Below are 13,577 nucleotides of genomic sequence, written 5' to 3' on the forward strand. Positions count from 1 at the left end.
TAGTATATATAAATATATTTGGTGATAATAAAAAAAATAAGCATAAATCTGAATAATATTTCTGTTGAAAAACCCATTCAATGGTACTATGTAACGAAGCATATGGTAATAAAACCGTTGACGATAGACTATTTATATTGACGGCACACATGCTAAAAAGCCTTTTTTCTGATAGGTCGCTTTTACATTTTTCGAGGCCATAAAAATAAGATGAGATTCAAAAAGTCAAAGGGGCCAACCGGATTTGAACCAGTGACCTGGGGAGCTGCAATCCCTCACTCTACCACTGAGCTATGACCCCTTCCATTGCTAACTGTTTACCACAGATGCCTATTTACACATAGTAATACATAAAAATTGTATAAGAGAAGTATTAAAAATGATGAATTTGTTAATCCGCAGGTCTTTAAAACAAAGCATTATTGAGACTACAAGTGAGAATGAGCAATTTACTAAAACTTTAGATTCATGAAGCGTTCGATAAGTGTTGCAAATACCTAAAAAGCCATTATAAACAATCAATATATTTCTTATGAAGTAACTGAAACATCAAAATAAAAAACTAATTAGCCCAAATGCAAAAATGCTGCAATCAATATGCCAAATCATAAATAATAGTTAGAAGCGGTATTTTCAAATATTTGATAGACATCACAAATCATATATATGAGGGTATATACTTAGAGATATTGCACTTGTTAATGTGTACATGTAATGTAAGTTAAACAATTAAAAACCTCATGGATTCCTAAATATTTCCATCCTTGCGGAACCTATATACCACCAGCACTAAGCAACAAAGAAGGAACCAAGACCACATTAGTAAAAAAAAAAAAATCCTAAAAAAATAAAATAAAAATAAAAAGAATAAATATTACGTCTGATAAAACTTTCATATGTCCATTAGATTTTCTTCCTTTACAAGGTCTAATGCAAGGATTAAATGGCGATCATGAAATTGAGGATGTGTCATGCTAAACATGACATGCTTTCCGTCAGGTAGTAAATCGCTGTTGCTAGAATGGAGTCTGATATTGTTTCCTTGAATAATTTGTACTTGCTTCATTGAGCGAGAGTTCCATATCTCTATGAAATCATCACTGAATGCCATAAGGTATCCTTCGTGACATGCAATCGAATTCGGTCTACCTATCCATGGCAGCCATGCGTCCTTTTTAATCAAACTTCCCTCGCCGTTAACGAACAGAGCTCCAGTTTGATAGCAACAAGCAAATATTGCTGGATCATGAACACGAAATACTCCTAGAGGTTTGGAACTGTTTAAACGTGAGCGATAGAGAGGATCCGCCAAAACAGAGGGACTAGGAAAACTAACCGCCAATTTCGGATCTAAGCGTACAATATCTATTCCCTTTTGTCGACTGATAGCTATAGAGTATTTGAAGCAATTGATGGAATAGCAGTCCGCAAGTACTCGAAATTCCTCCAAAGTGCGGAAAGAACTGACATTCTTTAATTTGAAGTTGTAGGCTTTTTGATTATGATGACCAAGCCCAACAACAGGTTCACAACAATGGATAGAACTGGAATTACCGGATCCTTGTTTAAAGAAAATGAGTGTCCTTTCTCGTTTTAAAGATGCACCTTCCGTTAGTTTAGAAATCTTAAAGAAGGATATATTGTGAGAATTACCAACAGGTATTGCAACTTTAGGCTCTAGAGTTCCACTCTCAATTACTCGGCTTAGTCTATAGGCATACATGGATCGATCACGTAGCTCTAACAAACAGTCAAATTCCTCCAAAAATCCTATCTGAGTTACTCGTCTATGACTCGAAATTTTACGCCATTCACGAATATTGCTATTACCCCCAAAGAAGCCGAGGAAAACTCCGGTCGTAGTAGATATACAAATTGACAACTTTCCATCCGTGCCTCCAAATTGCGAAATACATGTTATATCCCCATAATTAATGGCCTCGGGTAGATCATCTTCATTGTGTATAGGATAGCTCCAAGCTGCCATTGTCAATGCTCGGTCTACTACGGATCCTTCAACCAAGCTTATTTCCGGCGATCGAGAAGACGAGTCAAGTGTGCCAGATATATCAGCAGGCGGATACTGAAAAGATACGTCGCTAACAATCTGCAATGTAAACGGATTTTTTCTGTGCATCTTTTGAGCGTGTCTTTTTCTGGCAAAATTGATTTTGTCCATCCAAAGTTTTCGGAGTTGCGAAGATTCCGTATATAAAGTGTAAGTAGAAGAAAGTCCACCAAGATGTCTTACTGTAAAAGGATAAAAATGCGGTTTTTCGGGTGTTAAATTGTTCCATGAATCCTCATTCATCCTGTCGGAATTATAATCATTACGAATATCCAAGTTCAAGCGACTTTTTCTCTTTGACCTAGCATTGAGAGATCCTTCGTAGGGGAAGTTACTTGCCAAAGTTCCTAAAAATTTGCTAGATCTTGAGTTCCATTCCTCTATTAACGGGTTAAGTACTAAGAGATCCATCGGTATTGGCCGCTTCGATACCAAGTATTTCATCGAATTTGTTCTCTTATCTCTTCTTGCTTTGGCCATGATGAAATAATTATCCAGCAAAAAAATGTGAATTTCGATCCAATCAAGACGTGATTCACTTTTTCTAAAAACAGGTCCTTCGAAAAAGAATTCTCGTTCCGGATCTCTCAATTCCAGATTGATACCTTCATGATTTTTGAATAATAATTGGTATGAAAGATCACGGATACGGTTGGACTCTAAAACTGTAGCAATTACTGCATCACATTCTTCACATGTTGCCCTTAGCTCTTTCTCAGCTTGACTAATCAACTGATAATCCCAACTTGTAGGATCTGTATGTTTAAGAATAGTATCCCATTCAAGAGTGTATCTTTGTAATCTTTGGGTTGGTCTTTGTAAGAAATGCTGAAAATCTAGTCGACGACAGCGGGGGTCTGATCTGCAACTTGCTAACCAACGAGCAAAGTACGTATTTCGTTGACATTCCAGCTTGTAAGTTTCATCAGCCAACGGAAACTGCTTCGCATAATTTATATAGGATGTTTTAGCCAAATGTACCCATTCCAAAAGAATATCTCCTATTAAAGACACTACGGGCCCTTGCAATCGTTCTCTTATGATCAATTGAGGTAAAATAAATTGCGAATGTAGCTGACGAATTGATTCAACATTTCCAAAGACAGATTGTATAAAATCAGCCACTCGGTTACTGGGTACAATGGAATTCTCTTGGACAATCCCGTCTCTAAAAAGTTCGGCAAGTGTGTGAAGATCAGCAACATAATCTGATTCCTTACAAATAAGTTCATGGATATTGTTTTGTCGAGCAACTTCCTTTTTCGTGAGTGATGAAGGCAATGAATCCTGGGGTGAGAGATTCCAAAACATATTCCAAGAATCATCACTAGTGTCCCCTTGTGAACGAGTAAGTCCATTTGTAGATTTTCTTACACACCTACAAGTATAACATGTGTACTTGGAAGAAGTAGATTTAGAACGACATGTGTATGAATAGCACCCGCCGTTTGTTAAAATAGGAAGTACGCCACCATTGGAAGGAAACTCATCATCAACAAAGGTTATATACAACTTTTCAAGGTTAATAACTTTCATAAATCCATTCTGAATCCAGTCACTAATGATGTTTTTTGCAAGGACTTCGGCAATGAGAAAGTCCATAGATGGAACTGATATTGTGAATAACATAGCCATTATTTGGGCAAGATCTTGACGAGGTGCACCATCGATCGTTGTTGCACTAAGAGCGGGAAAAACCTCTTCCTTGCACCACATAAAAAGCTTTTTAAGTGACCACGGTTCACGACAGCTACCAAACAAAGCATTCGCTTGAGTGGGCCTTGATGAGCGAGACATTAAAGGAGATGAGATGTCGCCAGAAGCATATTGCCGAGCAGGGACTTTAGGAAGTTCTCTAGGAATATGTAATTCTTTATTGGGAGAAGAAAAACTCACTGGACTAGGAGAAGACGTCAAATCCGTAAAGGAAGGATCACTCCAATATCCATAAGAGTCACGTTGAGAAACAGAGTTAACATTAGCGTCATTAATTGCAGTACGAAATGGACTTGTGGACCGAGAGGGAGAGCGACTAGGGGAAAGAGGTAAATAAGGTTCGGGAGAGAAGGAAAGAGGCTGCTCATTATAAAGAGAGTAGAAGCTGTTGGAAGAACTAGTGCTCTGTGGTGAAGAATTGTTTGAATGAGCACTCAAAAGCGGAGGACGAGGCAACGGATGAGTAACAAAAGACGTTGGAGATGGAGTTTCCGGTAAAGGACGATGCGCATCCGTACCTGGGGACATGAGGTAAGGATCTATATCTAAAGGATCGCTCGGGGAAAAATTTGTGTGAAGAGCATTGGGAAACGAAGAGACCGTCCCGTTTGGGTCAGCATCGTATAAATAGTTAGAACTCATTGTAGGAAGAGCGGGGGAAGATCGCACGGTATAAGAGGTAGTACGGCGGGAAGGAGACAAACGAGGACGCTCGGGCGTTGTAGGAAGTCGGCGTGAATGTGTGCTTTCATGACGTTTGGGTGAATTAAAAGGAGATGAAAATAAACGAAAAGAAGAAAAGTCGGATATAGAGAGTCGTTTCGGTGAGACCGGAGATGTGTTAGGTGTGGAACTAGGTGTGGAAACGGGAGAAGCCAGAAAGTCATCCGGATAATCTATGGACGTGCGTTTGTTTCTGTGCTCATGTCGAGAAGGCTTGCGAAAAATGTCATTGGAGAGCTTCATATAAAGCAAAAAAAAATTCAAAGAAGGAGAGAATCAAGAAAGATGGTATTCTAAAAAAAACAAAAAATCGAAACCCCAACTTGGAAAAGAACAAAAGAGAACTAATGTCTATCGACTGACAAGAAAGGAAAGAAACGTAAGACACAAATGCAACAGAAATAAACGCTCTATTAATTTACGAAGAATCCCAGAAATTGATTGTAAAAAGAAAGAAGTAATAACAGTAAAACGAACAAAAACTCTATTGGAACTTCAAAAAGCGGACAGAAGCCCTGAACATCTAAAGAACACAAAAAGAATTCAATTCTGCAACAGGCAGACAGAAAATGTGCTGCCAATTCTAAGCTTACGAATACAACGTATAAAGAAAAAAAGTTTGGAAAAGAGAGCGTTACGAAAAGGTCTTGATTAAAAGTCAAGAGGTGGTGGAAGACTAATACAAGATGGCTGGTTTACCTCGTAATACCACAATATGCGAACCGAGAGGTCTTCGTAGATACGCAAGAAAGAAGAAGCAATGTTAATTGGTAAGTGACTGGCTAATTTTAAAAATATGAATATCGTCAAATTACAAGAAACAACATAGGGTGAAGCCGTTTTTTTTTGGCTTTCAATTTGCTGATATGAAGCATCGTTAAAACAACATCATTCATTCAAGGGTGAACAGCTGAGAACCAATGTATGTGAGATCATAGATCGAGTTGTTTGACATAAACGCAGGGAATTTCCCAGGATTACTTATACGCCGGAGGGACATATTTAAACAAGTGGTCATATTTGACGACTTTAGAGAAGAAATACCGGAAAAGACTTTGACTGAACCTGAGAAAAAAAGCTTGGCTGTGAGCGATTGTGGAATGGATTAAACAAATTAGGATGCGATGAACTAAGTCTGAAAATAAGAGAGAAGTTCAAGTATACCAGGATAGTAGAGAACGAAGCTACGAGCTGTTAGATTCAGCATTGTCTATGTTCTTGAAACCATTGTCTGTTTACTGCTTTCGTTTGGAAGTTAAACATACCTTAGCCTGAAGCTATAGGCAAAGCTTGGGAGCATGCGCATTCACTATGCAACGGAATAAGGATACTTCATGACAATTTAATTGAGAATTAAGAAAAAGCAACCACGATGAATACCGAACACGCTCGTTATTGTTTGTCGGATTCATTTAATAAGGAAAGTTGTGGGATTGAGACAAAGTTACTATTCTATTTGGAAGGAATCCGTTTAACAACCTTTCGAACCAAATTAATTATCTTAATAGCTCTCTTCTTCCATCCTAGGTTTTCATTTGCAACTCTTGGAATGAAGTGCAAAGCTGCTGTCCTGGACAGTGATATATAAATTATTTTAATGGCTGCATGCATCGCATCGCCTTATGTCCTCATAAAAAGTTTCTATACGTGAAACTACAAAAAGTCTCATACATTGCTAGCTACCCAGATTTTTAACTAGAGCCGTTCGCTTAAAAAGCAGGAAACTTGAGTAAGACATTTGTTTAAATCTAAACGCAGCTTCCAGTTTCTATGGATTCAACAGTAATAAAACCGTCAAAAAGCATTCAAATTATACAACTTATGGTAAACTCGTTTAGCTAATGTTAATGTTGGCTTGGTAGTATGACCTCAATGTAAAAAATTTAGTTAAAGATTGATGGTGTTTCGTCGTTATATGGTGTGCATCACTGAGGCAGATCAGCTATCTTTCTTGCGGTAAGAGCTACTTTTCTTCACCACCACAACCTCCCTTTCGCGTCGCAAAAACATTCAGAATTGTCGATTAGATCGTCAAACTGACTGTTTAATTTTTTTTACAATGGAGTATCGGCATCCTAATGCATTGGATGGAAATGAAGGTTCTCGTATATACGAGGAAATTTTTGGTGCTCCACGTAAACGGGATCCTATTCGAGCTGTTAGTAGTCCAGTACTAAGCAATGATGCTACTATGAGGAAACCAGTCAACCCTCCAATTCGAAGAATTCCTCGAAAGCCGATGCCGAATCGTTCTGCCAGTTTGCAACCTTCCATTGCCGCCGATCCCTCCTACAAACAGTACTCCGAGGCTTCTCCTATAAAGATTGTAGATTATTACGATAATTCACCTTCATTTATAAATACTAGTAACCCTACAAGTCCCTTGAATGTCAAAGGAGACTACGGTTTTTCACCTTCTCTACCTCCTTACGATGATTCGATAGCACCTAATACTATCAACAAACAACCCTCACCTTCTACTTATAACCGGAGTGAATCTTTTAACTCTGCGACGAAGCTCGCTTCTTCTCCCGAGAGATATAACCCCATTGCCTATCAACGTCAAAACTCAATAGCCAGTACCGTGGTCGAACCAGAGCCCTATGAAGAAATGTGTATGAATTCGAATGCTGCATCAGCGGTAGAATCTAGAAGCAACAGCATGCAATCAAGCCATGCTTATTATCAGAATCCTCAAAATCTACCTGGGTCGTCTTCAGCTGTTAGCATGAATGTTCGTCAAGGTATAGATGTACCTCCAAAACGACCAGAATCAAGCTCTCTACATGCAACAAATCGTCAACCTTCTTTCTCATCTTCCAGTCCAATTTCCCCTGCCTCTACTATGACTTCTGGATTTAACTTTCCCGTTGCAACGTCTCCTGTAGATACTCAACCGAGCAGAACAAGTACGCCTGCTCATCCTTCTTCTCCCTTTTCCAAACCCGCAATATCAAGACCTATTTCTTCAGCATCAGTTCCCGTTCGCGGTCCTCCGGCGGCTAATCTTAGAATTGTACCTCCCCCACAAAGGAATCCTAGAAATCATTCCTTTGATCATGCTAGTATTGCACATTTGGAGGCTATGAAGCAGAAAAATCTACATGCTGAAGCTACTTCGCGTTCATATACTTTAAGTTCCTACAAGTCGTCTGAATCAGCAACTATATCAGAATCTTCAACTCATCCATCAAGTCCTACCGCGTTTACTCCTTCTGGAAGGAGCTCCCCTGCTGGAAAGCTCAAGAAAAAGCGTAAAATTTATGCTGCCTTACTTTCCCGCGTTGCTGAAGAATTTACTGCACGAGCACAACTTAATGACATTTCCAAAGATGGTCTTATTTATTCCGATGCTTTTACAGGAGACTATGCAGTGGCACTTCTTATGGGAATAATTCATACCTCAGATCGTACCCTAGCATTGCTTGTTGGTAGATCTTTAGATGCACAAAAATTTTTTCATGATGTTACTTATGACCATCGACTTCGTGATTCCCATCGAGAAATTTACCAGTTCCAAGGCATAAATTACCGGCGCCTTATCTCTCATGATGGGGGTACCCACAGGGACCGTTTTTCTCGTGATCACAATGAAGAATTTGAGTCAGGTATGCCAAATCCTTCCTCTGCCATGGAAGATATACGGTTCCCCAATGGTGTTTTTACTTTGTTAACTCGCTGTTATTCTCCTACTTGTGCTAAGGATCATCCCTGTTATTCTATCTCTTGTCCACGTCGTTTAGAACAGCAGCATCGCATGTTTGCTAAGATGAGGGCTAATGCCGAGCAGTCATCTTCCCTAAATTTTGATGACAAAGAACAAAAATTGTGGATCCATAGTGTTCCTAAAGAAATCGCAAACAGCGTTAGTGAACGTGAGCGAAAAAGACAAGAAGTTATTTGCGAAGTTATATATACTGAAAGAGATTTCGTCAAGGATTTGGAATATTTACGTGATTATTGGATAAAGCCTCTTTGGGCATCAAATTGTATACATGAACGGAAAAAGGAAAAGTTCATTCGTACTGTCTTTTTGAACGCCCTAGAAGTCCAAGCTGTGAACTCTAAACTTGCTGAAGCTTTAACCAGAAGGCAAAATTATAAACCTATCGTTGATAACATTGCCGATGTGTTCTTGGAGCATGTACCAAAGTTCGAACCTTTTATACGTTATGGTGCCGGTCAATTACACGGAAAATATGAATTTGAAAAGGAGAAGGCTAATAATCCTGCTTTCGCTAAATTCGTTTACGACGTTGAGCGAATGAAAGAATCTAGAAAACTAGAATTAAACGGATATTTAACAAAACCCACTACTCGATTAGCGAGATACCCCTTACTTTTGGAGGCTGTTTTAAAATATACTGAAGAAGGAAACCCTGACAAGCAGGATATACCAAAAGTAGTTGGTATTATCAGGGGATTCCTTTCACGTCTTAATTTAGAAAGTGGAAAGGCTGAAAACCGGTTCAATCTCTTCCACTTAAATCAACAACTCGTGTTTAAGCCTGGAGAGCATTACGATTTACATCTTCTGGATGCTAATAGACAACTTATTTTCAAAGGACCACTGAAAAAGAGGAGTACAACTTCTAGCGCTCTGGATTCCAATTCGGACGTTAGTATGTTTTTATTCGACCATGCACTGTTGATTGTAAAGCCTAAAATTATAAACAAAAGGGAAATATACAAAGTTTACCAGAGACCGATCCCCTTGTTACTCTTGCAACAATATTTAGTTGACGAAGCTGGGACTCGAATTCCTTATTCAAATAAGAGTCAACTTGCAGCGGTTTCAAAAGTGGCAAATGGGAAGCCGCCAGGAAGATTACATCCTTTCAGTCTGCAACTTTTAGGTAGACGGGGATATGAAATTACCCTTTTTGCTTCAACAGAAGTAGGTCGTGATAAATGGTTAGAACATATTGACCACCAACAAACTTTGTTACAACATAGAAGTCAATGGTTTGAAACTGTAACAGTATCATCTGATTTCTTCGTCGGTGACAATAAAGTTAATGCGATTGGTGTTTATGATAGTGGTCGTCGCTTGTTGTATGGAACTGATTATGGCGTTTATGTATCGCTTCGCAAGTCTAATACTCCTCTTCAGTTTAAGCCCGTCCGAGCTCTCAATATGTCAAATGTATTTCAATTGGAAGTTATTGAAGAATTTAATTTATTACTACTGCTATCTGATAAAACACTATACTCCTATCCATTGGAAATGATAGAGGCGGAACCCAATCAAGCGCCGAAGAAGCCTAGAAAAATTTGCGGGCATACTACCTTTTTCCGTGTTGGTATTTGTTTGGGGCAAGTTTTGGTTTGTGCAGTTAAAAGTTCGGTATTAAGTGCTACCATCAAAGTCTTCGAACCAGTACCACATCTCGCTAAAGGAAAGAACCTGCCCAGTTTTAAGAAGCTATTGGCAGTAAACCAAGACCCTTTACGAATCATTAAGGAACTTTACATCCCTACAGAGTCAACTTCAGTACATTTCTTAAAAAATAAGCTTTGTGTAGGATGCACCAGAGGTTTCGAGGTTGTTAGTCTTGACAATCTAGAAACTCAATCCCTTCTTGATCCTGCAGACACTTCGCTTGAATTTGTCGAACGCAAAGAAAATGTGAAGCCGATTGCTATATACCGCATGAACGGTGGTGAATTTTTGTTATGTTATACTCAATTTGCATTCTTTGTGAATCGTGATGGATGGCGTTCTCGTTCTACTTGGTTTGTCGTCTGGGAAGGCACTCCTCAAAACTTTGCTCTTAGCTACCCATATATACTAGCATTTGAGCCATCTTTCATTGAAGTCAGACATGTGGAGACGTCAGAACTAGTGCATGTTATTCCCGCTAATAATATCAGATTGCTTGCGGATGGACGAGGAAAATTAGGAGAAGGCGGTGAGATTTTTTATGCTTGTGATCAGCGTAGAGACAACGTTGACACAAGTGTCGTCTGTTCCCTTCGACTGACCAGTGCTGATGCAAATGTACAAGTAAAGGAAGCTTTGACTCCAAGCAAATGAGTCTTATGATGAAAACGATGTCATTCGTTCTATTTATTTAGGTTAATATTTTATGGGTTACATTTAGGTTCATATTTTATTTGAGATTTAATTTTTAAGGGTACATGAATTTAATGACGAATAAAATTTTTTGTGCTTGCATAAATTTCTCGTAAATAATTCATCGGATATCACAAAAAAGAATGTACTTTATGGCAAAAAGCAAAATGAAAGAACGTTATTATAAAGCATAAGCTTTTATTCCTCATATTCGAGAGGGTCACCATATACCCACATGCCAATATGATTGAGGCGTGCCTGTTGCTGGCAATCTTGCAAAATGCTTAAACTGGCAGCATCTTTCTCAAATGGTGCTAGTTTTCTTCTAGGGGTAACGCTAGCCATACCAAGAGCAACCAACTGGGTATTGATACAGTCTGAGAAATCAGCACCATCACTAGGGTTATAGAGGGTCACTGAAGCAACATTATCTGTCTTACCATCAATTTTAGCCACGAGGCCTTTGTTCATAGCAAGCTCTCTAAAAACGAGCTTGGCATCTTCGTAATAATCAGAGTTAGAAGGAGGAAGCTGGACAAATGTAAGACGGGAGAGTTGAGCTTGAGGTTTTAATTTTGAAAATTTTTCAGGAAGGGCATACAAATTTTTGAAAGGAGTTTGTTCGACACTGCCGTAATCGTACAACAAAACATCGGCACTCTGATTTTCTCTATTGCAACGTAAGATTTTTCCACGGTAGATTCCATTGTCAAGGGTAGAAATAGCAGCAACGTTCATTCCAACATTGTAGCGATCCAATGACTGAGCGGCCTTTCTGTGATCGGATAGCTCGGACATCAAATTTTCTAACTGTTGGATGTTGGGGCCAGCGACTTGAAAAGAAAACTTTCCGTCATCAGCAATATCACTAAGCGCAACATCCAAATACGTTGGTTCGGAAGCAGCAGAATCAGAAGGTGCGTCGGTTTTTTTCTGAGCAACTTCAGGTGCATAGTTATGCCAAATGCCAACTTTCTTTTCCCTTGCAGAGGATTCGGCATCATGGTACTGGGTGTATTGAATATTTGATTGACTAGAATAACCTTGACACCAGGCCAAACCTTCAGTCAATAAATCCAAAGCAAAGTTTGATGTACGGTTGACTGTCAAATCACCTAAGAAACAAGAGTTATTGTCTACTGAAAGAACTTCTACTTCCACTTCCTGTTGTAACAATGATTTAGCATTGTTAAACGATTCAGTTGCAAAAGGCTCTTCCTTGTCTTGGGCATTACGAGCAGTTCGTGGGGTACGGATTCCAGCACAAGCGAACATAAAGAAACAATTTTCCTTTGGACAAAAACAGCGGAAACGAGAGCCACTGATAACGTTTTCAATGACTACAGGAAGTTTTCTGTTTCTTTGGAGGGACGAAAGGTTCTGACGAGATCTTAAAGGAGTTTCGGAAGCATTAACAATTGCTTCGTATTGAGGCTTCTTTCCTGACCACATGCCCTTCTTAGCTTCTTGAGCATTTTTTTCAGCTTGAATTAGATGATCATAGATAGGGGAGCGGTCAACATCATCAGCTCTATGTCTCAAAACGGAAGCGTAGCCATTTTCGACGGCTAACATGGCAAGGTTTCTTCCATCGCTTAAAGTCACAGTGCAAGCATTGATTTCAGGTAATCCATTCTGGGCAGGACGAACAAAATCGAGGGAAACATTAACTCGCTTGCCGATAATTTTTTTACGGAAAAATTCACGGGCATCAAGCTGGTAGGGAGCTTCTTTCTCGTTTGATGGTCTAGGATGGCGTATGCTACTTAGTTGGAGTCTGGCATCTGAACCATCGTCGCGACGTACTTCAAGAGTATCAGTCGAAACGACACGAGAAACGATACCGCTATAGTCACGAAGAGAAAGTGAACCAATATTAGGTAATTTAACATTCTTCCAGATACCTAAATTGGCGGCCTTCGCCTTACCTTCAATAGTTCGCAGGTTCTGCATAGCCTCTGGACCAAGGTTTATGCTATGGAGGTCGGCAACACGACCAAGACCACCAGAAAGAAGCACATGAGCAATGTTTCCGGCGGGGTGAAGTACATTAGCGATGAAGCTCGTGTTACTTGGCGTCACACCCAACAATTCAATAATAACGTTTCTTTGCAGAAGTCTTGTTTCAACAAATTGTCTCGCAGCATCACCGAAAGGTTCCTCCTCGGTAGGTGGTTGGTCGTTGTAAGTATGGGTAGCACGAGGACAGCGAACACCAGCAAGTGATACATTAATGTACTGATGGCGTCTGGGCTTCAAAAGAAGGCGAACCCGCAATTGATCACCATCACGGATATTTTCAATAATACCGTTCAATTTCTTCTTTTGGTTTCGTTTCATAAACTTGGGAATGTCAGCAGGGACGGATTTTTCTGTTTGAACGGCATCTTCTAAATTACTCCACACACCAAGTTTGCTTTCTTGAGCTGCGGCTTGAGCTTCCTCCAATCCTTTGAAATAAGCATTTTCGTGATTAGACTCTCTACGGACTGCTTCAGGACGAAGCTTGGCTAAGCCAGCGCGTAATAAAGATTCAGTCAGATCCAAATCAGCAGTACGGATGCAACCGTATTCACGCTTGGTAGTAGGAGCAACGTTGAATGTACATGTCGAAGCAGGGCGACCTACAACAAGACGTCGTGCATGTTCTTGAGCCTCAAAAGCAAATGGCTCGTCACCTTCTTTCCGAAAACGAGGGCAATCAATGTAAGCAAGAGAAAACTGCTTTTCATTGATTTGTTTCAAGTTATTCTTTACCAAAATAGTAAAACTATCACCGCTATGAGCGTATTTAATCATTGAAGAAACATATTCACTCATTTTATTATGAATCGAAGGTTTTGGTAAAGGATGGAATGATCAGATGGTGGATGCGTACCTGCTTATATGAGAGAAGAATGGAAGTATAAAGGAATAAAATTAAGAATAAATAAGTAGATAATGAAAAAGATAATTGGCTTATACACTCTTTCATTGTAAATACATAACTCCCAG

At 39.4% G+C, this 13,577-nt stretch overlaps 3 protein-coding genes and 1 non-coding gene across 4 annotated transcripts; 1 reads left to right on the plus strand and 3 right to left on the minus strand.

Moving 5' to 3' along the window:
* Positions 1-229: 229 nt before the first annotated feature.
* SOCG_16394 lies at positions 230-301 on the minus strand. Its single transcript has one exon. It is a non-coding gene; the product is annotated as a tRNA-Cys (tRNA).
* Positions 302-476: 175 nt separating this feature from the next.
* On the minus strand, positions 477-5,229 carry SOCG_01188 (RhoGEF Rgf3). The gene has a single exon (XM_013164143.1). The coding sequence runs from the start codon at positions 4,748-4,750 to the stop codon at positions 893-895; it is 3,858 nt and encodes a 1,285-aa protein (XP_013019597.1). The 5' UTR covers positions 4,751-5,229; the 3' UTR covers positions 477-892.
* A 1,114-nt stretch (positions 5,230-6,343) lies between these two features.
* SOCG_01189 (RhoGEF for Rho1) lies at positions 6,344-10,688 on the plus strand. Its single transcript, XM_013164144.1, has one exon. It carries the CDS (start codon positions 6,567-6,569, stop codon positions 10,542-10,544), a length of 3,978 nt encoding a protein of 1,325 aa, XP_013019598.1. The 5' UTR covers positions 6,344-6,566; the 3' UTR covers positions 10,545-10,688.
* SOCG_01190 (RNA-binding protein Snd1) lies at positions 10,628-13,532 on the minus strand. Its single transcript, XM_013164145.1, has one exon. The coding sequence runs from the start codon at positions 13,401-13,403 to the stop codon at positions 10,782-10,784; it is 2,622 nt and encodes an 873-aa protein (XP_013019599.1). The 5' UTR covers positions 13,404-13,532; the 3' UTR covers positions 10,628-10,781.
* Positions 13,533-13,577: the final 45 nt, after the last annotated feature.

This window comes from Schizosaccharomyces octosporus, assembly GCF_000150505.1.
Source record: "Schizosaccharomyces octosporus yFS286 unplaced genomic scaffold supercont6.3, whole genome shotgun sequence".
NCBI lineage: Eukaryota > Fungi > Ascomycota > Schizosaccharomycetes > Schizosaccharomycetales > Schizosaccharomycetaceae > Schizosaccharomyces > Schizosaccharomyces octosporus.